At 44.9% G+C, this 24,584-nt stretch overlaps 1 protein-coding gene across 1 annotated transcript in view; it reads right to left on the reverse strand.

Moving 5' to 3' along the window:
• Window positions 1-15,710, reverse strand: part of LOC124620206 (calphotin-like) — a 130,522-nt gene extending 114,812 nt beyond the window's left edge. The window contains exons 1-2 of the mRNA XM_047146873.1: window positions 15,638-15,710; window positions 12,170-12,516 (exon numbers count right to left, since the gene is read on the reverse strand). Coding sequence (XP_047002829.1) covers window positions 12,170-12,516; window positions 15,638-15,710 — 420 coding nt within the window. The remainder of the gene's footprint in view (window positions 1-12,169; window positions 12,517-15,637) is intronic.
• Window positions 15,711-24,584: the final 8,874 nt, after the last annotated feature.

Here is a 24,584-nt window from a genome sequence, read left to right on the forward strand (position 1 = left end):
TTCTGTAGTCACTTTCTATTGACAGTGTCCGCTCATTCGCTAAAAATACCGATTATTCTCTTCTCACAGAGAAACATACAACTATATTACCATCTAGTCATTGCCACTACTACTTCACGGTACATTCACGTTTCTTTATCGAACGTCCGAAAAATTCTTTCTCTTCACATATCTCGATGTCTCCTTTCCTCGATAATATTCTGCATCGCCTTCATTATTTTTCTCCAGTCTCCTGTTCCTCCCCTGGTGTTTAGTACCTATTCTGCCACTTCAGGGTACGAATATTTTGTACACGTAAAAGTCGCACTAAAATTGCAACTACATCTCCAGCAATGATCTCATAATCCGTCTGGTAAGTTCTTCAATACTCTAAAGCTGATCTTATTATAACTGCTTTGGATTAATCAGTTCTCTAAATTGTCTCACTTTCTGGTTCCATTCCATTCTCCAGTGTCTGAATTTATCTCGAAAATACTTATTTTTCCCGTAGTTACCGAAAGTGAACTCCCGTGAAAGCGACTGCCTCAAAACTCCGTCTCTCTCACTAACCAAATTTCAACTGTCTGGCTCCTTGTTTTTTGATTACAAACATAAATTTTTGTCCTATTACATTAATATTACAAATAGCAAAAACATATACTAACAGATAAAATTTTAAATTTTAAGTTATGTGTAAAAAATAATACATGTGTTGAATTAAATCAGGGTTAAATTCATTGTACGTAACTGAAGAGACACTACACTTGTATGCGATGGAGAAAATTTGCGTCACATGTATACATTGACCGTCGCTAGTGGTTTAGTGTAAGAGTTCGTGTCAGCTCAGATTATGTTTCTGAGAGACCGTGCAAATTCACTAGACTCAGACAAAGTTGGCAGCGAAGCTCTTTATTACGGAAGAAGTTTGTGTTTGGAGCTACTTGAACTTGCATAGTTACAGTGGTGATATTTTTTTGGCTTATAATTGCAGTGCTGATCATTAAAATTGCAGCAACAGATGGATTTCCAATAACGAAATTTGGTTTTCTTGCTTAGAACAGTAGGAGAACACGTGTACAATTTGTAGGTAATTTCTGGGTATAGAGGGTGTGAATTTAGACAGAGAGCTACCGCCTCTGCCAGTACCATCCTGCAGGGCTTCAAATTGAGCTACTATTGTTTGACGGATAGGGGTACATTATTCCATGCTATCTCAGCCCTACCTAAGTTCACCTGTCGTTGTTTGCGGAAGAGTGGTGGTTCATCAGTCATGCTCAGATGTTTTCAATAAATAACAGATGTAGTGGACGTGCTGAACGAGGCAACAGTTGAACACCTTCTGTTTCCAAGTGCGTCACGACAGCACGGGCATAGTACGTTTTGCCTTATCATGTTAAAACATAAGGTCACCTTGACTGGAGGTCACAATGAGTAGAAGTAGGTCTCAGTCACTGGCCACAACTAATTGGAAATGTACGGCTGCTGCCGGAATTACCGGCTATGCGCAGTGTTCCTGCTACGGAAATCTATGACCGTATGACGGTAGCGAATGCAATATGGTAACGGCCGTTCTCATCGGAACCTCAACACGTAGGCACGTCTATCGTGATGCGTCATAAAGAAATGAAACACTAAGCTGCCTTCACAGGGAGCCACTGAGAAGCGCTTCTCAGTGGCATTTCCGCTGCAAAGCATTGGTTTAAATTGACGCTTTCAGACGTGCAGGGCAGAAGCGCCACTAGAGGAATATTGCTTTAAAAGCCGCCTGCACACCATGCTGCACGGTGGCTCCGCTAACCTACCAAGCAGCGGGTAACGCCTCATATTAACAGACGTCTCGAGACGTACTGGAATCGCTGTTCACTATTATTCGATTGTACGGTCGTATACGTCATTCCTCTGGCTGGAGATGGATTCAACAGAGAAGCTGAAAAGCATCCATGAATATGCAACAGGATGTGTGAGGAATATAAACTGCAAAAAATGGTTCAAATGGCTCATTGCACTACGGGACTTAACATCTATGGTCATCAGTCCCCTAGAACTTAGAACTACTTAAACCTAACTAACCTAAGGACGTCACACAACACCCAGTCATCACGAGGCAGAGAAAATCCCTGACCCCGACGGGAATCGAACCCGGGAACCCGGGCGTGGGAAGCGAGAACGCTACCGCACGACCACAAAATGAGGACTATAAACTGCAGAAAATTAAAGTTTTCACTACACATTGAAGGTAAATTTTCTTCAGAGTAGACGACGACGACGACTGATGAGCATCACTCACGTTTCTTCCCGCGTGTGCTGGATCCGTTGACACGTCATGTAACAATATGTGGCCTAAGTGTCTTCATTAAAACTGAAGAGACTGCAAAAATGTGCGAATTTAAGGAGATAGGACCTAGATAAACTGACTAAACCACAGGTTTTACAGAGTTTCAGGGAGAGCAGAAGGGAACAATTGACAGGAATGGGGGAAAGAAGTACAGTAGAAGAAGAATGGGTAGCTCAGAGGGATGAAGTAGTGAAGGCAGCAGAGGATCAAGTAGGTAAAAAGACGAGGGCTAGTAGAAATCCGTGGGTAACAGAAGAAATTGATGAAATGAGAAAATATAAAAATGCAGTAAATGAAGCAGGCAAAAAGGAATACAAACGTCTCAAAAATGAGATCGACAGGAAGTGCAAAATGGCTAAGCAGGGATGGCTAGAGGACAAATGTAAGGCTGTAGAGGCTTATCTCACTAGGGGTAATATAGATACTGCCTACAGGAAAATTAAAGAGGCCTTTGGATAAAAGGGAACCACTTGTATGAATATCAAGTCCTCAGATGGAAACCCAGTTCTAAGCAAAGAAGGGAAAGCAGAAAGATGGAAGGAGTATATAGAGGGTCTATACAAGGGCGATGTACTTGAGGACAATATTATGGAAATGGAAGAGGATGTAGATGAAGATGAAATGGGAGATACGATACTGCGTGAAGAGTTTGACAGAGCACTGAAAGACCTGTGTCGAAACAAGGCCCCAGGCGTAGACAACATTCCATTAGAACTACTGACAGCCTTGGGAGAGCCAGCCCTGACAAAACTCTACCATCTGGTGAGCAAGATGTATGAGACAGGTGAAGCACCCTCAGACTTGAAGAAGAATATTATAATTCCAATCCCGAAGAAAGCAGGTGTTGACAGACGTGATAATTATCGAACTATCAGTTTAATAAGTCACAGCTGCAAAATACTAACACGAATTCTTTACAGACGAATGGAAAAACTAGTAGAAGCCGACCTCGGGGAAGATCAGTTTGGATTCCGTGGAAATGTTGGAACACGTGAGGCAATACTGACCCTACGACTTATCTTAGAAGAAAGATTAAGGAAAGGCAAACCTATGTTTCTAGCATTTGTAGAATAAGAGAAAACTTTTGAAATGTTGACTGGAATACTGTCTTTCAAATTCTAAAGATGGCAGGGGTAAAATACAGGGAGGGAAAGGCTACATACAATTTTCACAGAAACCAGATAGCAGTTGTAAGAGTCGAGGGGCATGAATGGGAAGCAGTGGTTTCGAAGAGACTGAGACAGGGCTGTAGCCTCTCCCCGATGTAATTCAATCGGTTTATTGAGCAAGCAGTAAAGGAAACAAAAGAAAAATTCGGAGTAGGCATTAAAATCCATGGAGAAGAAATAAAAACTTTGAGGTTTTCCGATGGCATAGTATTTCTATAAGAGACAGCAAAGGGCTTGGAAGAGCAGTTGAACGGAATGACAGTGTCTTGAAAGGAGGATATAAGATGAACATCAACAAAAGCAAAACGAGGATAATGGAATGTAGTCGAATTAAGTCGGGTGATGCTGAGGGAATCAGATTAGGAAATGAGACAGAGTAGTAATTGAGTTTTGCTATTTGGAGAGCAAAATAACTGATGATGATCGAAGTAGAGAGGATATAAAAGGTAGACTGGCAATGGCAAGGAAAGCGTTTCTGAAGAAGAGACATTTGTTATTATCGAGTATAGATTTAAGTGTCAGGAAGCCGTTTCTGAAAGTATTTGTATGGACTGTAGCCATCCATGTATGAAAGTGAAACATGTCCGATAGATAGTTTGAACAAGAAGAGAATAGAAGCTTTCGAAGAATGCTGAAGATTAGATGGGTAGATCACATAACTAATGATTAGGTACTGAATAGAATTAGGGAGAAGAGGAGTTTGTGGCACAACTTGACAAGATGAAGGGACCGGTTGGTAGGAGATGTTCTGAGGCATCAAGGGATCACGAATTTAGCATTGGAGGGCGGCGTGGAGGGTAAAAATCGTAGAGGGAGACCAAGAGATGAATACACTAAGCAGATTCAGAAGGACGTACGTTGCAGTAAGTACTGGGAGATGAAGAAGCTTGCACAGGATGGGGTAGCATGGAGAGCTGCATCAAACCAGTCTCAGGACTGAAGACCGCAACAACAACAACAACAAGTGTATTCAAATGTTAATCTTTCTCAGTCATGAGCAAAACAGTCCATTACACAGGAAGTATTTGTAATACCTTCAACAAATTGTGGAAATACATTCGAAGACGGATCAAGAATTCTGCACTCTTTAGCAAGAATGCCAAAGTGCATTGAACGTATCTTACAGCCATACAGAGACTGTATCTGGATACTTTTTGAAAATACACTGTCTCCGTACTAACGGAAGTAAGAAAGATGACATACCGAAATGTTAATCAACAACGATTGCAAAAGGAAAGTAACAAGAGCATCTGTGCCAGTGACTGCTTGGAGAAAATTTAGTTTGTCAATTAACATCGCCGGCCTGCGTGGCAGAGCGGTTCTAGGCGCTACAGTCTGGAACCGTGCGGCCGCTACGGTCGCTGGTTCGAATCCTGCCTCGGGCATGGATGTGTGTGATGTCCTTAGTTTAGTTAGGTTTAAGTAGTTCTAAGTTCTAGGGGACTGATTACCTTAGAAGTTAAGTCCCATAGTGCTCAGAGCCGTTTGAACCAATTAACATCGTACAAAGCAATAACTTCTTGAACACAGATCAATCTGGCGATCCTCTATTTGCTCCAGCGTCAATGACCATGAGTCTTTTGTCGGAATCAAATGTTTTTATTGTCATTCAGTAATTGGTATTGGTATGATCGCATGACAAAATCTGTGATCAGGTCATTAGGTGGATCACTTTAGAAGCTGCGTCTCACAACTAACAAGATTCAACACGTTCAAATAAAGTTACTGCTCAGTTAGTCCTGAAAATGCATTAAAACATCTACATTTACATCTACATCTACATCTACATCTACGTGATTACTCGGCTGTTCACGATAAAGTTCCTAGAAGAGGGTTCAGTGAACCACCTTCAAGCAGTCTCTCTACCGTTCCACTCTCGAACGGCACGCGGGAAAACGAGCACTTAAAATGTGCGAGCCCTGATTTCTCTTATTTTTCGTGATGATCATTTCCTCCGACGTAGGCGGGTGTCAACAATCGCAATTATGTCTGCACAACATGTTAGTGAGGTGACATACCGTACACCCCACTGTGTTTTGGCAAAAGAAGCATATTTGAACACAGCATCAAGAGAAAGGTTTCACTCTCAATTCAGCATTCATGACACTTCTATCTGTAGCTATCACTGGAGCCTTGTTTGTACAGTTACGCAGGGTCGGCACGGTTAATCGGTTTTGGCAAGAGTAGTTTGTTTAAGGGGTGGCTGGATGCCCTTCCTGCCACCACCCCATACCCCCTGGCATGGAAGTAATGTACCCCAACTGTCTGCAACTAGTGTAATCCATGGGAAAGTGCAAATGTGTACATATGTCTGCGAGCCATGTAACTGAGGCGGGACGTGGAGACCAGCCCGATATTCACCTAGTGGGATGTGGAAAACCGCCTAAGAACCACATCCAGGCTGGCCAGCACACCGGGTCGTTAATCTGCCTGGCGGATTCGATCTGGGGAAGTGCGCCTACCTGAGTCTAGGAAGCAGCGCATTAGTGTTCTCGGCTAACCTGGCGGGTCATTCATGATACTTCTCTGAAAGTCAAAAAAAGTGAAAATAAAACGCTGCGTTTTCTGCGGGATTCTAATTAGATACTAACCATAACAGAGGTGAAAGATCTTTTTGAGTTGTCACCATGCAAGTGAAGATGTGGAGGAGCTCCACTTATTATTTACAACAAATAAAAGCTTGAGTTTAGAACAGCACTTCCCCTCCAGAACTCAGCATTTCCCCTACAGTGCCTGCATGCAGTCCCCACCACTGCCATCTCCCAACATGTTCCTGCCGACTGCACATCTACTGGCTATGGCATTTTGCACAGACTCTGCTGTGAGCTATTGAAAATTACAGTTTATTGTCCCATGATGTTCCTACTTTTGTTGATCAGGATCCCATGACTGTAGTATATATATGGAATCTATGAGTTCAGGATGGTCATACTAGAATACTGGACGCCATACAGCGTCTCAGGAGGAGGATCAGGGTTTATTCCCCGTCCACCCATCCAGACTTCGGTTTTGCACGATTTCCCGATTTTCGCAAATTGAAATGCTGGAATGGTTCCTTTGCTTAGGCCTTGTCACGTACCTTGAGTGAGGAAACGGGCTTGTTTGCTTAAGACAGTTACTGAAAAGAGCAGTGTGACGCATCACACACTGTTGGCATATCTACCATTATGCAGCCTCCCTTTGACACAGCTTCCTACCCTATCGTCACCTTAACCTATCCGACTTCGTTAATGGTTTTACAATAAGCTATTGTACTGAATGATTTATGAACGAATAAATAAAAGACAAAATAAATAGACTTTTCTATTGAACACCACTACGCCACCTACATTTGATATAAGTGATGTTACCTGTTATAAAATGGTTTGGTTTCCTAAAGTGGTTCTTCACGAATGGCTCTGAAATCTAAATCCTACTATTTAATATCAGTCTGGCAGTGGAGTGATGTCACTATTCAAGCATACATCTCTAATCAGCGCCACACCAGTTGCAGTGTGACTACCATCTCACAACTAGATGCCGTCTGTTGAGGCATTCACCCCTTAATTAATATTTATTTATAAGTTTGTCAGTTTTGAGACTCCATACCCCCGTTAGGCTGTTTGTGGTGGGAGAGACAGTGCCAAAGGGACATTGAACATCACTCGTCTTTTGAACTTTCTCTTTATTTTAACACAACACGCTAAGATTTATTATTGATATATTAGCGAAACACCTTCTATGATGTTGACTAATGAGAAACAGAATGATTTGAAAACATAGAACCGTACTAGATTGATTAATAGCAAGCATATTAAATACAATAACAAAAACTGTAGTAGTACAATAAAAGAGCTAAAACTACTTTCTCGAAAGAAACTTCAAGATTTTCGATCCAAAACGGAAGTACACTCTGCAGAATGAGCATTATAGAAGAAAATTAGTTTATTTCCGGGAAATGAAGGTGGGAAAGGTGAGCAAGAGAAATAACTAGACAAAACTGCTGTTAAATATTGCGTCCTGAATGGTACAAATAGTCAGTGACAGCCTTCTCGAAATTAACAGATCTCAATTCTCGAAGTGTTTGGCCAGTTCACAAAACATCAGTGCATACAAGCAGTAAGAGTAACAACCATTCAATTGGCCGAGGCACACTTGGACAGACACAGTTAAGTAAATAACCAAGTAGTTACTCAATTGTCCGGTCTCGCAAACTGACATACGGCCGTGAGAGCGGTGTGCTGACCACATGCCCTTCCATATCCACATCCAGTGACGTCCGTGGACTGAGGATGGCACGACGGCCAGTCGGTACCGCTGGGCCTTCCAAGGCCTGTTCGGACGAAGTTTAGTTGACTTACTCAATTGGAAATTCAGCCGGTTAACACTTCAACAGCCTACATGAGCTAGAAATAAAAAAATTAAAAGGAGAGCTGCAGTAGGTTCGCAATAATGAAGAGACAAATAAACACATCGACCTGCTACACAACCCTGTCTTGGTAAGGTGTAATGGGCTCGGGAAGATTAAGTGGTACGGAACCATCTGCACCCGGCTGTACGTTTGGTCAGCGCAGACTAGGCACCGCTTTCGGACGCTGTGCCTGCTCTATTAAGAGAGCAAGTTTCACCCAAGCCCCACCAAAGGAAACACAAATGGTAGCCTAATTAACAGAGAAATACAGAATTTAATACAGAAATTTGGCCAAGCCTTTTCTATAGGTCGAACGCCGCCGCGTGATAGTCAAAATTACAACAACAAGAGAAAAAAAAATGTTTTTTTCAGTGAGTTAACGGAGTCAAATCAGTGACTCCTGTGAGGAGACCAAAATTTAAATACTGTTTCTAACACGGTTACCGAGCGTGAAGTTCGACTGCAAATCACAAATTGTACCAAACTTGCGCCACGTGGGCGAGGGATAAACAAGTAACCGCCACGCGTATCAGAGCACTAAACACGAAGCAAACGTGTTCGGTTGGCTAAGGAATTACCGACTAACAGTAAACATAATGTAACCTTTTGAGTAACATTACAGCCGGCCGCGGTGGCCGTGCGGTTCTGGCGCTGCAGTCCGGAACCGCGGGACTGCTACGGTCGCAGGTTCGAATCCTGCCTCGGGCATGTGTGTGTGTGATGTACTTAGGATAGTTAGGTTTAAGTTGTTCTAAGTTCTAGGGGACTGATGACCTAAGATGTTGAGTCCCATAGTGCTCAGATCCATTTGAACCATTTTTAGTAACATTACAACCAAGTATAAGATAGTAGTAACACACGCAAAATAAAGTCCTCACTGAGACAGATTTAATAATTAACATTCAGAGGCCACGCCCTTAAAAAAAAGAGTCAACCGTGATAGCACAAATACCCAATAAGTAGGCAAGTGAAATTGAGGGGTTTGACGCACGAAGGGGGCAGCTCCACTTTTTGGCTCTATTGAGTTGAACATTCTATCACATACAAAGAAAAAAGCCCCTTCATTTGGTGCAAGAAACCTACTAGTTTCAGAGAAATCCAACAGTTAGAGCTGCCTGTACTCCGAGTTTGCATGAAAACAGAAGCAGCTCCGGGAGCTGCCTCGTTCTTCCCCCAAACAATAGCAGGAAAGAGATTGTGCTCGGTATTGTTCAGCTGACCGCTGTAAACATCGTGCATTTCATGTCACTGAAGTGGACCAGAGATTTATTTTCCATTTTTTTGATGCGTTGAAGAAATTGTTTGTAAAGAAGCGTTAGTATCATTATAGAACAAGAAAAGAGGAAAATATTTAATCAGTAAGTACAAAATATTCCTCTATGAACAGCCATGACTGTCTTCGATAATGCGCAAATTTGCAACCAAGGACCTGCGAGTCTCATAACAATGGACCACCTTCAGCAAGCTTAGGGATGTCTCCTACCGCTTAAAGGCCAAAAGTTTAAAGATGTCAAAGAGCTGGCCAGAAAATATGTTGGGCAAAACGAAATATGGTTTTACGACCAGTTGACGTCAGATGCTTCAAACGATCCTCAGGTGACTGAAGGGGAGCTATAAGACTGAGAAGAACTGCAGAATTAATGTATTATGCCAATAATGTTGCACCTTCTTTATTAATAAATGTTTTTTTAAACTGAAATATGGTTAATTAAGAAGAAAATGCTCCTACAAAGAGTTTTTCATTCACTTCGAAGCAAAACGGAGGCAGCTCCAAAATTCAGAACGCTATTTCACGTGCGTGAGTGCATGCATTTGTGTGTATTCTCGTCAGTAGCACTAGATATCTCATAGCCTATAACAAGGCTGGCAACTTTTTCTTTTCAGTGAAAATTGACTTTTTAAAACGTTTCTTTTTTTTAATTTGCCGCAAACTGGAAAAAGTGGAGCTGCCTCCTTCTTGCACCAAACTCTTCAGTTGTGCGCTTCAATAATAGTACACGCAGGATTTGTGCATGAAATGAACCCGCTTAATATATAAACGATCCGCCGAAAATCCGACGTCTTACAGCAGCCAATTACGAAGTTGAGGCCGTACTTCTCAAATAACACTCAGCTTGGTGCATTAAATAAACTAACATCTTCAGCAGTTTTATATGACTGCACATACAACTTTCCTCCCTAGAGACAGAAGCCGGATCAGTAACAAGAATTCCGACATGAAACATGAGTGAACCTTGAACAGACAACCGGAAAACTAACTAAATAGACACGGTAATGGTACAGGAAACGGCAATTATAGCTATCGTTACTGCCGATGCTCGGCTCACTCGCACCAGATAAATCAAATCGGGCGCTCACTAGACTCATCAGTACAACGACCCAGGAAGGACAGCGTGGAGCCTACACACAGCTTCAACTTCCGTCTCCACGTCCTGTGGATTGGTTGGTTTGAGGGAGGGGATCAAACAGCGAGGTCATCGGTCCCATCGGATTATGGATGGTGAAGGAAGTCGGCCGTGCCTTTTCAAAGGAACCATCCGAGCATTTGCCTGAAGCGATTAACGGAAATCATGGAAAACCTGAAACAGGAGGCTCGGTCGCGGGTTTGAGCCGTCGTCCTCCTGAATGCGAGTCCAGTGTGCTAACCAAGTCGTCCAGATCCGGTCGGTCACTGCAGCACACAGCACGCTCCGTCCCTCGGAAAGCGCCCCACATGTCCAAAGGTTTTCAGCCGGCTGTAACCGATGTAAAAATGCAGTCCAAGAATCCGCTTAAGTGTCTCTTCCTGGTATTGCAAAAAATGGTTCAAATGGCTCTAAGCAATATGGGACTTGACATATGAAGTCATCAGTCTCCTAGAACTTACAAGGGAACCTCCCCGTGGCACCCCCCTCAGATTTAGTTATAAATTGGCACAGTGAATAGTCCTTGAAAAACTGAACACAGATCAATCGAGAAAACAGGAAGAAGTTGTGTGGAACTAGGAAAAAAAATAAGCAAAATATACAAACTGAGTAGTCCATGCGCAAGATAGGCAACATCAAGGATAATTTTAGGTTAGGAACGCTGTGGTCTCGTGGTTAGCGTGAGCAGCTGCGGAACGAGAGGTCCTTGGTTCAAGTCTTCCCTCGAGTGAAAGTTTAATTTTTTATTTTCAGACAGTTACTATCTGTTCGTCCGTCCGATGCGAGGTAACTGCGCCGTAGTATGGGGACGATACACCTAAACAAACATCGAAACACACGACGTTGCGTTCATTTGTTGCTGTTTGTGACAAACTCTTAGGTTTTCATCACTTTTTGGGAGTGATTATCACATCCACAAGAAAACCTAAATCGGGCAAGATAGAAGAATCTTTTTATCCATTAGCCAAGTGCACAAGTTAGGTGGGTCGATAACATATTCCTGTCATGTGACGCACATGTCGTATAGAACATATCAGACGTGTTTTCCTGTGGAGGAATCGGTTGACCTATGACCTTGTGATCAAATGTTTTCAGTTCCCACTGGATAGGCACGTCCTTTCTTTTGTGGCGGTGTTCGTAGCGACAAGCAATTCGCTGTAGAAACGGCTTACGAAGTCACCGCCACACTTTTAATAGCGGGCCGACCGGTCCGCTGGAACAGTGAACAGAAAAATGAAAACCCAAACACTCTGATTAAATAAAAGTCGGTACTTATCTTTATTAACGAAGATACAGAAACAGTAGTGAACTCCGCGTCTACAGAAATCTGTCTAGTTCGAGTCGGAGCGGCTAGGTCAGCGTCGGCTGACGACAAACAACAACTCTGCTGCGATGAACACACAACTGACTAGCAAGTACACAATTCGGGGGCGAGTATACAACTGAGCGGCGAATACAGAACTGTCCTAGCGCTCGCGACTCCAGCGCTTAAGAACCCAGAAGCCAGCGGTGGCGCGCGCAGACTTGCGGCGATTTCCTGTCTCGCTGGCGCTGCTTATGCGGACGGCGTCCGGACTTTGATGCTGCCAACCTTTTGCCAGCGGGCTCGGGTGGCATTACTGGCTAGGATATAACACTCCTCCCCCCCAAATCGCCGCACCGTCGTTGAATAATGACGTGGCGAGCGTCGACGGCGGGGGAGGGGTCTGGCCGCAGGCGTAGCAGGAGAGACCGGGGCGGAGACTGTTGTCGGTGGCAGTCCCCGGTCCGCACCCCTGCATTGGCTGCGCGGGGCCTCGGGAAACACCGACTGAAAACCGAGGTCAGGGTGCACGCCTGTGACCACGGGCGCAGCTTCAGGTACTGGACGCGACGGGGCGTTAGGACCCACGAAGAGAGGCAGCGTCTCCTGATGCTGCGTCGACGGCTGCTGAGTGGGCGCCGGACAAGGCGCTGCGGTGTCAGACTCCTTGGGGGTGCCCAAAGAAAGCGGCTGCAGGACAGGCTGCACAGCCACCGCTTGGGAAGGCGGCCCGGCTGAGGGGTCGACGTCCATCAGCTCCGACTGAAGAGGGACCGCAGGCCCCGGAGCGACCACCTGGGGCGCTCCCGGATGAAGCTGCGCGGGAGGCACCAACGGGACGGGCTGTCGGCGTGGTAGCGGCGACGGCTGCTGCTGCTGCCCTGGGGGCGGCAGCGAAGTCGGAAGGCGCGGCTGGAACCCGCCGCGGACCAAATCTGTGGACAAAGAACGAGCGGCAGAATCCGGGCGGCCAGCGCAGCGCAACTGGTTCTGATGCCTCCTGTGCACCCCAGTAGCACCTTGAACAGTATAAAAACCGCGACCCTGGACACTTATCACGGTTCCACGTTCCCAACGACGGCGACCGTGGTAAACTCTGAAAAAAACGGCGTCGTCGCGCTGAAAACGCGTGCGATGCTCAGAAGCGGCGGGCCGATCCGGGGGGTGCAACAACCGTAGTAGGGTGCGATGACGACGGCCGTGGAGAAGCTCCGCAGGCGAAGGGCCGTCGCGAGGCGTGGTCCGGTACGACGACAGGAACGTGATGAGGGCCTGCTGACGAGAGTGCGTAGCACGAAGGCGGTCCATATGATCCTTGAATGTGCGTACAAAACGTTCCGCTGCACCATTCGATTGAGGGTGGAACGGCGGAGTAAGAACGTGGCGAATGCCTTTGGCAGAACAAAAACTTTCAAATTCAGCAGAGGTAAATTGTGGACCATTGTCAGACACTAAAACTTCTGGAAGACCCTCAATACAAAAAATTGAAGTCAACGCCTGTATAGTTTGTGCAGACGTTGTAAACTGCATGGGCACAACAAACGGAAAATTACTAAATGCATCTATCACGATGAGCCAACGAGAATTCCAATATGGACCAGCGAAATCAATATGTACTCGCTGCCAGGGACCGGCAGGGCGTGCCCACTCAAAATAGCGTTGAGGCGGAGCAGCTTGGTGTTCGGCACACGTCGAACAATCTGTAGACATCTGCGTAATCTGCTTATCAATGCCGATCCATGTACAATGACGGCGGGCAAGCTGCTTGGTGCGGACCACTCCCCAATGACCTTGATGCAACAAGTCGAGGACCTTGGATTGGAGCACTTGGAGAGCCACTACACGAAGCTGGTCATTCTCGGTGCGTAACAGCAAAACTCCGTGCGAAACAGACAACAGATGACGTTGCGGATAATAGCGACGAACCACAGGATCCGATATGTCCTTTGCCTTGGACGGCCAACCACGTTGAACAAAACGTAATAGTAAACTCAGATGAGGATCCGTAGCTGTCTCACGGGCCACCTGACGATAATCAATCGGAAAATCCCGGAGGGATTGATGCTCATCGGCGTCAATCTGATGGCAAGAGTCGTCAGAGGAATCGAGGACATCATCCGCAGCAATCGGCAATCTAGAAAGCGCGTCAGCGTTTGCATGTTGAGCTGTAGGGCGATACAGTATCTCATACTGGTATTGTGATAACAAAAGAGCCCAACGTTGTAGTCTCTGAGCTGTCCGCTGAGGAACTGGTTTAGACGGATGAAACAGTGACGTCAGGGGCTTGTGATCTGTTACTAAATAGAATGGTCTACCATAGAGGTAGTGATGGAATTTTGTGACACCGAACACAATAGCCAACGCTTCCTTGTCCAAATGGCTATAATTACACTGAGCTTTGTTTAGCAATTTAGATGCGAACGCAATAGGACGTTCGGTGTTACCGACTCGGTGAGACAACACAGCACCGAGGCCGAAAGAAGAGGCATCACAAGCTAACACCAGAGGCTTGTTAGGGTCGTAATGGATCAGACAACGATCATTCAATAAAGCCTCTTTAAGCTCCTGAAAGGCTGATTGGCAATCAGCTGACCACACAAACGGAACATTCTTACGGCGGAGACGATGCAACGGTGCAGCAATCTGCGATGCATTAGGTACAAACCTAATATAATATGTCAATTTGCCAAGAACTGCTTGCAATTCCTGCAGATTGCGAGGGGCGGGCAAATCACGAATAGCTGCTAAATGTGACTGGGAGGGATGAATGCCTTGAGCATTAATAACATGTCCCAGATACTCCATCTCCGTAAGGAAAAATGAACATTTATCGATGTTGCAACGTAGGCCTGCCTGAGACAACACTGTAAACAAACACTCCAAATTACGGAAATGTTCAGCAGGCGTCCGACCGGACACAACAATATCGTCTAAATAGTTGCAACACGATGGCACATTAGCCAGAAGTTGTGACAAAAAAACGCTGAAAAACAGCTGGAGCTGACGCACAACCAAAAGGCAAACGCAGAAAACGGAACAACCCCAACGACGTGTTTATGACAAAATACTGTTGTGATTGCTCGTCGAGGGGCAGTTGCAAATATGCTTCACGGAGATCAATTTTGGAAAAGAAACGAGCTTCCCCTAACTTATCCATCAGTTCGTCCGGTCTAGGCAAAGGAAAAGAATCAGTGACAGTCTGAGGATTAACTGCCGACTTAAAATCAGCACACAAACGTAACTTGCCAGACGGTTTCTTTATAATAACTAAGGGAGAAGCCCACTGGCTCGCTGAAACGGGTTGAATAACACCGTTGTTTTGCCAACGACGAAGTTCATCTGCTACAGGTGCCCGGAGGGCGTGAGGCACTGGACGAGCACGACAAAATCGAGGCTGAGCATTATCTTTTAACGTAATATGAGCGGCAAAGTTAGCAGCACAACCTAGTTCGTCTTTAAATATGTCACTGTATCGTTTACACAAATCGGTTATGCTGTCTTGAGGAACAACAACAGAATTAATTTGCAAGACATTGTCTTGGATAGACAGGCCAAACAAGTCAAAACAGTCTAATCCGAAAATGTTTACACTGTCTGTAGCGCGGAGCACTGTGAATGAAACTGTTTTTGTATTGCCACGGAATGTGGCTGGCACGCTACATACACCTAATAGAGGAATTTGTTCTCCACTATAAGTAGCCAAAGAATGTTTTGCTGCTGAAAGTTTAGGGCGGCCGATAGCCGCATACGTAGCACTATTTATGAGAGTCACAGACGCACCAGTGTCTAATTGAAAATTGAAGGTCTTATCCTGGATGCGTAGCTTCACAAATAGTTTATTACACTGTCTCTGGATCGGTGCAGTGGAGGCGGAAGACACAAAATCAGCGCGTTTAGCGCGTGTTCGCTGCTTACGACAACTCGTGGGTTGGGCGGGTGGAACAACAACTCCCGCTTCACTGGCAGTCTGTACATTACTTTTTACAGCGTTTGAATTACGCTTGGGTCGCATAGCAGAGGGATGGGTGGGTGGCTTATTGCGAACAAGTTTATTACCCACACGAACCGTGTAAGAGTCTTTAAACGCGACCTTCTGGGCGGGCTGGCTTTGAAGAACATGAATATCCATGGGCTGGGCAGCACTAGAATTGTTCTTGCGTTTACGCAAACAAACAGTCTGGATGTGTCCTTTCCGTTGACAAAAGTGACAAACCGCGTTTCTTAACGGGCAACGTTCACGAGGATGAGCAAGAACACACTTAGGGCAAGACTTAACTCTATCATTTTGCACACGCGGCTGACGAATGTGTTTTACATGACGCGGCCGACTAGTGTTTACAGTCTGACTCTGCCGGTGGGGCCGCGGGCGTGACATAACTTGCTTAGCACAGGCAATTTGAGAAATACATGGCTGATCTAACTCACACTCAGCATAGTCAAAAGTATCTTGGGCTTCAATGATGTTCATCACAGTCTCTAATGACGGGTCAGGCAACTTTAAGATAGCAGCACGAATACGAGAATCTGCAATGTTTTGAGTAATAGCGTCTCGTAACATGAAATCACTGTAGGAAGCTCCACACACACAATTAAATCGGCACTGACGGGTGAGGCCCCGTAAATCTGTTAACCACTGTTTATTAGATTGATGTGGCAGTTTCTTTATTCTGAAGAACTTGAATCTGGCTGCTGCCACATGAACTCGCGACTCGAAATACTCAGCAAGCTTGTTAACAACAACGTCATAGTCTAAAGCTTCTGGCTTGGATTCCGGGAACAACTTACAAAGTAGTCGATAGACTTCCACGCCTGCAGTGGAAATTAAATAAAGCTGCCGCTCAGTACCTGTGATTTTGTAGACTGTCATGTGCGCCTGCAACTGCGCGAAATATTCTCGCCATTCTTCTCGTGATGCATCAAAAGCACGGAAAGGTGGTGCTGCCTGTGCTTGTTCCTTTTGTGTTGGAGGATTAGCCGCTTGTTTGGCGATTGCTTCCACCAGACTTTGTATTTGCTGACTCTGTAACAAGATCAACTGTTGTAATTCGGCAGACATAGTGAACACAAATTAAACCAGCCCCCAAAATTTTATCGCTATAATTAGTATAACCAGAAACAAGTTGAACCAGCCCTGCACACGAGTTCGGAAGTCCTCGTCGCCAGTTTTGTGGCGGTGTTCGTAGCGACAAGCAATTCGCTGTAGAAACGGCTTACGAAGTCACCGCCACACTTTTAATAGCGGGCCGACCGGTCCGCTGGAACAGTGAACAGAAAGATGAAAACCCAAACACTCTGATGAAATAAAAGTCGGTACTTATCTTTATTAACGAAGATACAGAAACAGTAGTGAACTCCGTGTCTACAGAAATCTGTCTAGTTCGAGTCGGAGCGGCTAGGTCAGCGTCGGCTGACGACAAACAACAACTCTGCTGCGATGAACACACAACTGACTAGCAAGTACACAATTCGGGGGCGAGTATACAACTGAGCGGCGAATACAGAACTGTCCTAGCGCTCGCGACTCCAGCGCTTAAGAACCCAGAAGCCAGCGGTGGCGCGCGCAGACTTGCGGCGATTTCCTGTCTCGCTGGCCCTGCTTATGCGGACTGCGTCCGGACTTTGATGCTGCCAACCTTTTGGCAGCGGGCTCGGGTGGCATTATTGGCTAGGATATAACACTTTCGTCTACTAATCTCACGGTTTTGGGGTGCGGTCACAAAACACAGACACTAAACTTATTACAGTGAACAGAGACGTCAATGAACGGACGGACAGATTATAACTTTGCGAAAATAAACTCTTTACTCAAGGGAAGACTTGAACCAAGGACCTTTCATTTCGCAGCTGCTCACGCTAACCACGGGACCACGGCGCTCCTGAGCTCAAGCTATCCTTGATGTTGCCTATCTGCACATGGACTATTTAGTTCATATATTTTGCTTATTTTTTTCATAGTTCCACACAACTTCGTCCTGTTTTCTCGATTGATCTGTGTTCAGTTATTCAAGGCCTATCCACTGTGCCAATTTATAACTAAATCTGAGGGGGGTGCGATGGGGATGTTCCCTTGTTAGAACTACTTAAATGTAACTAACCAAACGACATCACATACATCCATGCTCGAGGCACGATTCGAACCTGCGACTATAGCGGCCGGGCGGTTCCAGATGAAGCGCCTAGAACCGCTCGGCCACACCGACCGGCCCTGGTATGGACTCTGCGCTCAGAGTCAGTGACTGTTAACTGCCGAACTTGTCCCAGCCATCAACTACTGGCACACTACTCGCCTCGCCTCCAAATTTCTTCATCTCTGCCGTCTCACCCCGAGCGAATAGTTTCACCTTTTCGGCGTCACTCCGATCTCCACGCGAACCACGCCCTCCTAAGGCAAAAAGCTTCTACTAGAGACCGTGACGCGAACTTTCTATCGCGCAACGGTTCTAGTTTTTCTGTACGAATGTTAAAAATACGTCCATTCTGGGTTTGTAAATGTACAAGGAGAGTAAAGCAAGCAAAAATAGGATCTTGCACTGGCCGAGTTATGTGACAAGATTCACACAGGTCTTTCCTGTAAGATAAAAATTTCGTGTAATCGATTATTAATTGGAAGCCAGTAAACTATTCAATAAGCTACAAGAGACTCGAAGTAACCAAACTAAGCAATTCTTACACCATCTGAGGAGCAAACGTAAGAAATAGTTCCCAGAGCAAAACATGCAGAAATGAGTTTCTGGGAGAGATTAGTTACATGGTCTTTTCAGTTTAAATTTGGTCAAGATACATTCCTAAAACTTTTGGGCATCATACCCTTTCGAACTCGATGGAAATCTTAGCTTTGATTAGTCCTCTCAAAATGTATATTGTTAGCTTTATTCACATCAAGTATCACTCTGTTGATAACGAACAATGTGTGCAAGGACTTGAGGACTTACGTACCTGAAAGGAGCCTAACACTCTTCCCTGGGATACATCTATTTCGCCTTTCCTTGCATCTCTTAGTTACCAGATTCAGTCGGTTTTGGTCTTCAAAGTACTTGGCGATTCGTTGCTTCATTCATTACTTTAGAGAATGCCGAGAGGAGTAAATTGAGTCAGTAAATTTCAACTTTCATCCTATTTCCACTCTTGAATAAAGGTTTTACTTTCGTCAGTTTTAATCGTTGGGGAAAACTCCCTTAGTGATTGGTAAATTAACAGTGTAAACGAAAGGTTTCGCGATTTGTGAACCAATACGTATTGTAAGTCTTTTAATAACCTTTAGTACATCATGTTCCCAAGTTGTAAAAAACCTCCTGCTGTAAGCTGGTGTCCAAACCCAATTTTATCCCGTTTACATACGATGTGCAGCACATGTGCTGTGCTGTATCGTGTTTGCATGACGCAGCAAAGAACTGTGAGCAATATGTATATGGACGTTGCCTATTGCAGAAGGTGCTTTATGTGTTAAGGTATTTTAGCAATGATAACCTTTTACAATGCGCCATTTTTATCCATTCGACATCTTGTGCCAGAGGTCGGCGTAAAATAAACATATTTTTCAACAAGACCTATTGCAACCGGTTGTCTTAAACAAAAAATGTTTTTTTGCGATTTTGGCTGTTGAATTGTTTTGAACAATGCCAAAAACGAATTGCTCTTCCTTCAACCCGTCCTCGTGTGTGTGGCTATTTCAAATTATCCGCGGTTCTAAGAGAAATGTGAGAAACACAGAGTTCGCTTGCGTGTTTAAAAGGAAACATGCGTGCACTAATTGGACAAAAACCTCCTCACGCGTCGCTGTAGAACGGGAACTGGGTGTTGCTGATAAAAGTACGCAAACATTGTGTAGGGCGGTTCTGCTCCTAAATTAACGCTGGGAGGTGGACATGGCGTGCTGTTCCCGCTTCGTGAGGTGACGTTGTGCCCGCCGACGTCCGCGCTCGAGTCACGCACTCTCGCTTCCAAAGTCGCGTAATTCTCCTGAAATCCGTCACCTGTAACTCTGCACCGGAAGCAATTAGTCATAGGGTACTTGCGTGAAACCTGTATTCCACTCGCTATATATCGCCAAGAGAAACAGTTTGTAGCTACACCCACACTTTATTAAACCTATGATATCGATTTTGTTATTAGGTGATGTTATGGAAGCGAAAACTGAAAGAAAGTCCAGCACAAGAACAAACGCAACTACATTTGAACATGTTTTGCTCTCGTTTTAAATACATGGTCCTACCAACAGCTACAGTTCATTACAAATACTAAAACGTTTATACAATTGCCTCTGGCTGAAATAAACAGAATCTACCTCTACTAATAATCCAGATCATATTAATGTAAGAACAGAAATAAGTAGCAGTTCATTTGAAGTTTTGTTCTTATTTTTAAATTTAAATATAAAGTGAATGGTCATACAAACAGCTGCAGTTCATTGCAAATGCTATAGCTCTGTAATATTTTATTCCTCGGCTTTCATGTTAATGTCTATCTTGATTAAAGTATTTTCTCATAAACTGACAGTATTATACGTTAATACAAGAACATAAATAAAGATGTCACATAATATGAAGTTTGTTTTCGTTGTAATTTATTTATTTATTTTTGCTTTCATGTATACTCTAGCTTTGATTAAAGTAAGTGCCCATACATCGACTTTAATACTTGAAAACAAAAACAAGTAATATCTTGGAGCAAAGTAGACTTATGTCGTATATTTGTAACTAGTAATGGTTATATAGCACATGCTTGATGCTGGCAGTTTTGTTATCACAATGTATATGCATACATATTCTGTAAAGGTGAGTGATGTTATATGCAATGGCCATCAGAATGATACGCACGTTGTGGCAAAGTTCAACGGAAGAAATAGCCATAATGAACATTTATTTAACAGACAGATAGTACTCGTGATACTGCACTTAGATGAAACACACAAAAGAATACTAAACCTGTGGTTCCGAACTAACAAAGAGTAACAACGAACTGATGATCATTTAGAGTGAATTGCAGACCACAACATGGATGCACAACTGCTCAAACACATAGATTCAGACTGAAAGAATAATCATAAGCATTTCTTTCCATTAATAATAGAATCTAAAGATCAAGCTCATGAAAGCAGTCCCATGAAAACTAACTGGCCACCTAATCACATGAAGAGGACCAATTTCGGTTCTGTCTGAATTTCCGTAAAACGGTACAAAATAATCACTCATGGGAATCCCCTACTGCTCATAACGATTAAGTTTAATCGATGTAGGGAATCCTAGCTCAAAATCGGACCACGTCCCATCAAAAAGATCACTGTTCACGTGTGCACATAGCTATCATGTCGTATTTACTAAACTACGGAGCAGTGACAGAGCGCTGCAACTCGACTCTTCAATACACTGCTAACTTCTGTTCAAAATCCAAACTGCCTCACCTCTGCACAGGAAGAGAGAAAATACTTGGTGGGGGTATGCTAGCCAGTCAGCAAGACGAAACTGCCAGGTGTGCTAGGCGTTTTCTCATATCAAAAAACAGGAAAGGAAGCGAGTAGTTCCTTCAGCCTAAAGTCTGAAAATCTGAAGACGGTATCCCTACTCTTGAATTTAGAGAGAGCAACAGTGTGACCACACGTCTATGGATGTTCAGCCGAATGTGGTGGCAGAGTGTAGCAACAGATCGTCGCCACCTGACTTGGCACCGAAGATTGCTTCCGACTACCTTCCCCAGGAGGATACTGCGAAGTTAAAACAAGAAATTCCACCTGAATTTACCCAGTTCCTTGTGTTTTCACACTACTGGCCATTAAAATTGCTACACCAACAATATGACGTGCTACAGACGCGAAATTTAACCGACAGGAAGAAGATGCAGTGAAATGCAAATGATTAGCTTTTCAGAGCATTCACACAAGGTTGGCGCCGGTGACGACACCTAAGACGTGCTGACATGAGGAAAGTTTCCAACCGATTTCTCATACACAAACAGCAGTTGACAGGCGTTGCGGGGTGAAACGTTGTTGTGATGCCTCGTGTAAGAAGTAGAAATGCGTACCATCACGTTTCCGACTTTGATAAAGGTCGGATTGTAGCCTATCGCGATTGCGGTTTATCGTATCGCGACATTGCTGCTCGCGCTGGTCGAGATCCAATGGCTGTCAGCAGAATATGAAATCGGTGGGTTCAGGAGGGTCACACGGAACACCGTGCTGGATCCCAACGGCCTCGTATCACTAGCAGTCGAGATGACAGGCGTCTTATCCACATGGCTGTAGCGGATCGTGCAGCCACGTCTCGATCCCTGAGTCCACTGATGGAGACGTTTGCAAGACAAGAACCATCTGCACGAACAGTTCGACGACGTTTGTAGCAGCATGGACTATCAGCTCGGAGACCATGGCTGCAGTTACCCTTGACGCTGCATTACAGACAGGGGAGTCTGCGATGGTGTACTCAGCGACGAACCTGGGTGCACGAATGGCTAAACGTCGTTTTTTCGGATGAATCCAGGTTCTGTTTCCAGGATCACGATGGTCGCATCCGTGTTTGGCGACATCGCGGTTAACGCATATTGGAAGCGTTTATTCGTCATCGCCATACTGGAGTATCACCCGGCGTGATGGAATGGGATGCCATTGGTTAAACGTCTTGATCACTTCTTGTTGGCGTTGACGGCACTTTGAACAGTGGACGTTACGTTTCAGATGTGTTACGACCCGTGGCTCTACCCTTCATTCTATCCCTGGGAAACCCTACATTTCAGCAGGATAATGCACGGCCGCATGTTGCAGGTCATGTACGGGCCTTTCTGGATACAGAAAATGTTCGACTGCTGCCCTGGCCAGCACATTCTCCAGATCTCTCACCAATTGAAAACGTCTGGTCAATGGTGACCGAGCAACTGGCTCGTCACAATACGCCAGTCACTACTCTTGATGAACTGTGGTGTCGTGTTGAAGCTGCGTGGGTGGCTGTACCTGTACACGCCATCCAAACTCTGTTTGACTCAATGCCCAGGCGTATCAAGGCCGTTATTACGGCTAGAGGCGGTTGTTCTGGGTACTGATTTCTCAGGCTCTATGCACCCAAATTGCGTGAAAATGTAATCGCGCGGGCAGGTGTAGCCGAGCGGTTGTAGGCGTTTCAGTCTGGAACCGCGTGACCGCTACGGTCGCAGGTTCGAATCCTGCCTCGGGCATGGATGTGTGTGATGTCGTTAGGTTAATTAGGTTTAAGTAGTACTAAGTTCTAGGGGACTGATGACATCAGATGTTAAGTCCCATGGTGCTCAGAGCCATTTTTGTAATAACATGTCAGTTCTAGTATAATACATTTGTCCAATGAATTCCCGTTTATCATCTGCATTTCTTCTTGGTGTAATTACACCCTCATTCATTCATACCGAGTGATCAACCACGTTTAGGACAAGTGGTTATGGTTGCATGCTGTGCGGATTGTCAGTCATAGTAAAATGAATATTTAACACTCTTAATTTAGTTCCTAGTCCGCCTCAAAAGCAAAGGGAAGGAGGGATGGGTGTCAGCGCGGTAGATTGCTCACAAAAGAAGGATACTGGATCGATTCCTGGCTGGGTCAGACTGGGTGCTATGTTCTCTTTTCGTTCGTATGGTTGTAACTGACAAAAAATTCGTATTCACTACATTGTCGTATCTGAACGGGCACGAATCGAAAGCCAATAAATTAAAATAAAAATTAAAAAAAAATGTTCCAAGCGCGAACTTCCTCTCTCTGGCATGAAAATATTTGCAAAAGCAAGCTAACACACACTCTGCTCGAGTTGATGAAGAAAAACGATGCAGTTATATGAGAGACTGATTGACGCCTTTCGGTTGTTCACACGGTGGGAAATTCGCAGTCACTGGATTTAGCTGCTATACAACACTCCAAAACGTGACGGAGAGGAAACGACACGTGGTGCGCAGCTTCTGCTACACGCTGCTCCGACTGCAGGCACGGCCAGGTAACGGCTAACAGAGCTCGGGGAAGTAAATGGCAGTTTGATCGGGGGAGGTGGGAGCGTACTGCGAAAGTGGGGCCCGTAGCTAGTAACAGGAATGCGCAGGAGCCCGGCCGAGGAGAGGCGGGGCAAGGCGAGGTATCGGGTATTGGTTTTCGTTAATGAGGTCGCGCGTGGCGCTGCGCACCGCGGCGGCGGCAAGGCGGAACAATAAAGGCAGAACAAAAGTCAGGCGCGCGCTGCCAGTCGCCAAAGAGCCGGGAGCGCGCTGCGCAGAAATTAGGCCGTTTGTCGTCACGGCTTCGCCAAGCCTCACCTCCTCCACTGAGACATGCCGCATTGTGCAGAGTGCGTCTGTGTCTGCTGTGTGTGTGTGTGTGTAAATTATGAAGTGCCCTTTCTTGATCTATGAGGCACTCCTCTGGAGAGCTCAGAAAAGCAGTGAAGTCACTAACAGATGGTAAAGTTGTTGATAATTCTTCCGGGTTATATGGCCGTAGTCCATGGAATACTTCTATTCCTAACGTTTCGTCCAATACTACGTTGGACATCCTCAGAGGTATGACTGGTCCTGTAAGGGTCCTGCAGGCCTCAACAGAACCAGCCATACCTCTGAGGATGTCCAACGTAGTATTGGATGAAACGTTCGGAACAGAAGTATTCCATGGACCACGGCTATATAACCCGGAAGAATTATCAACAACAGTACCATACGGTCGTGAAAGCCTTCATTGTATGATTAGATGGTAAAGTTTTGAGGCGAGGCCGACACGTGGAACAAATTTTCTTAATTTTTTATCCATGTTCTTACAATAATATTATCTAAACCAGATTAACACAACTACGCGAATCATTACTTATAGACGAGTTTAACTGCAATACGTATGTTACACAATTTACGAACATCTTCAGACAAAGTAATAACTAAATACAATCCACATACACTGTGTGATCAAAAGTATCCGGACACCCCCAAAAACATACGATTTTTATATTAGGTGCATTTTGCTGCCACCTACCGCCAGGTACGCCAAATCAGTGGCCTCATTACTCATTAGACGTC

The sequence above is a fragment of the Schistocerca americana genome, chromosome 6 (genome assembly GCF_021461395.2).
Source record: "Schistocerca americana isolate TAMUIC-IGC-003095 chromosome 6, iqSchAmer2.1, whole genome shotgun sequence".
In the NCBI taxonomy this organism is placed as follows: domain Eukaryota; kingdom Metazoa; phylum Arthropoda; class Insecta; order Orthoptera; family Acrididae; genus Schistocerca; species Schistocerca americana.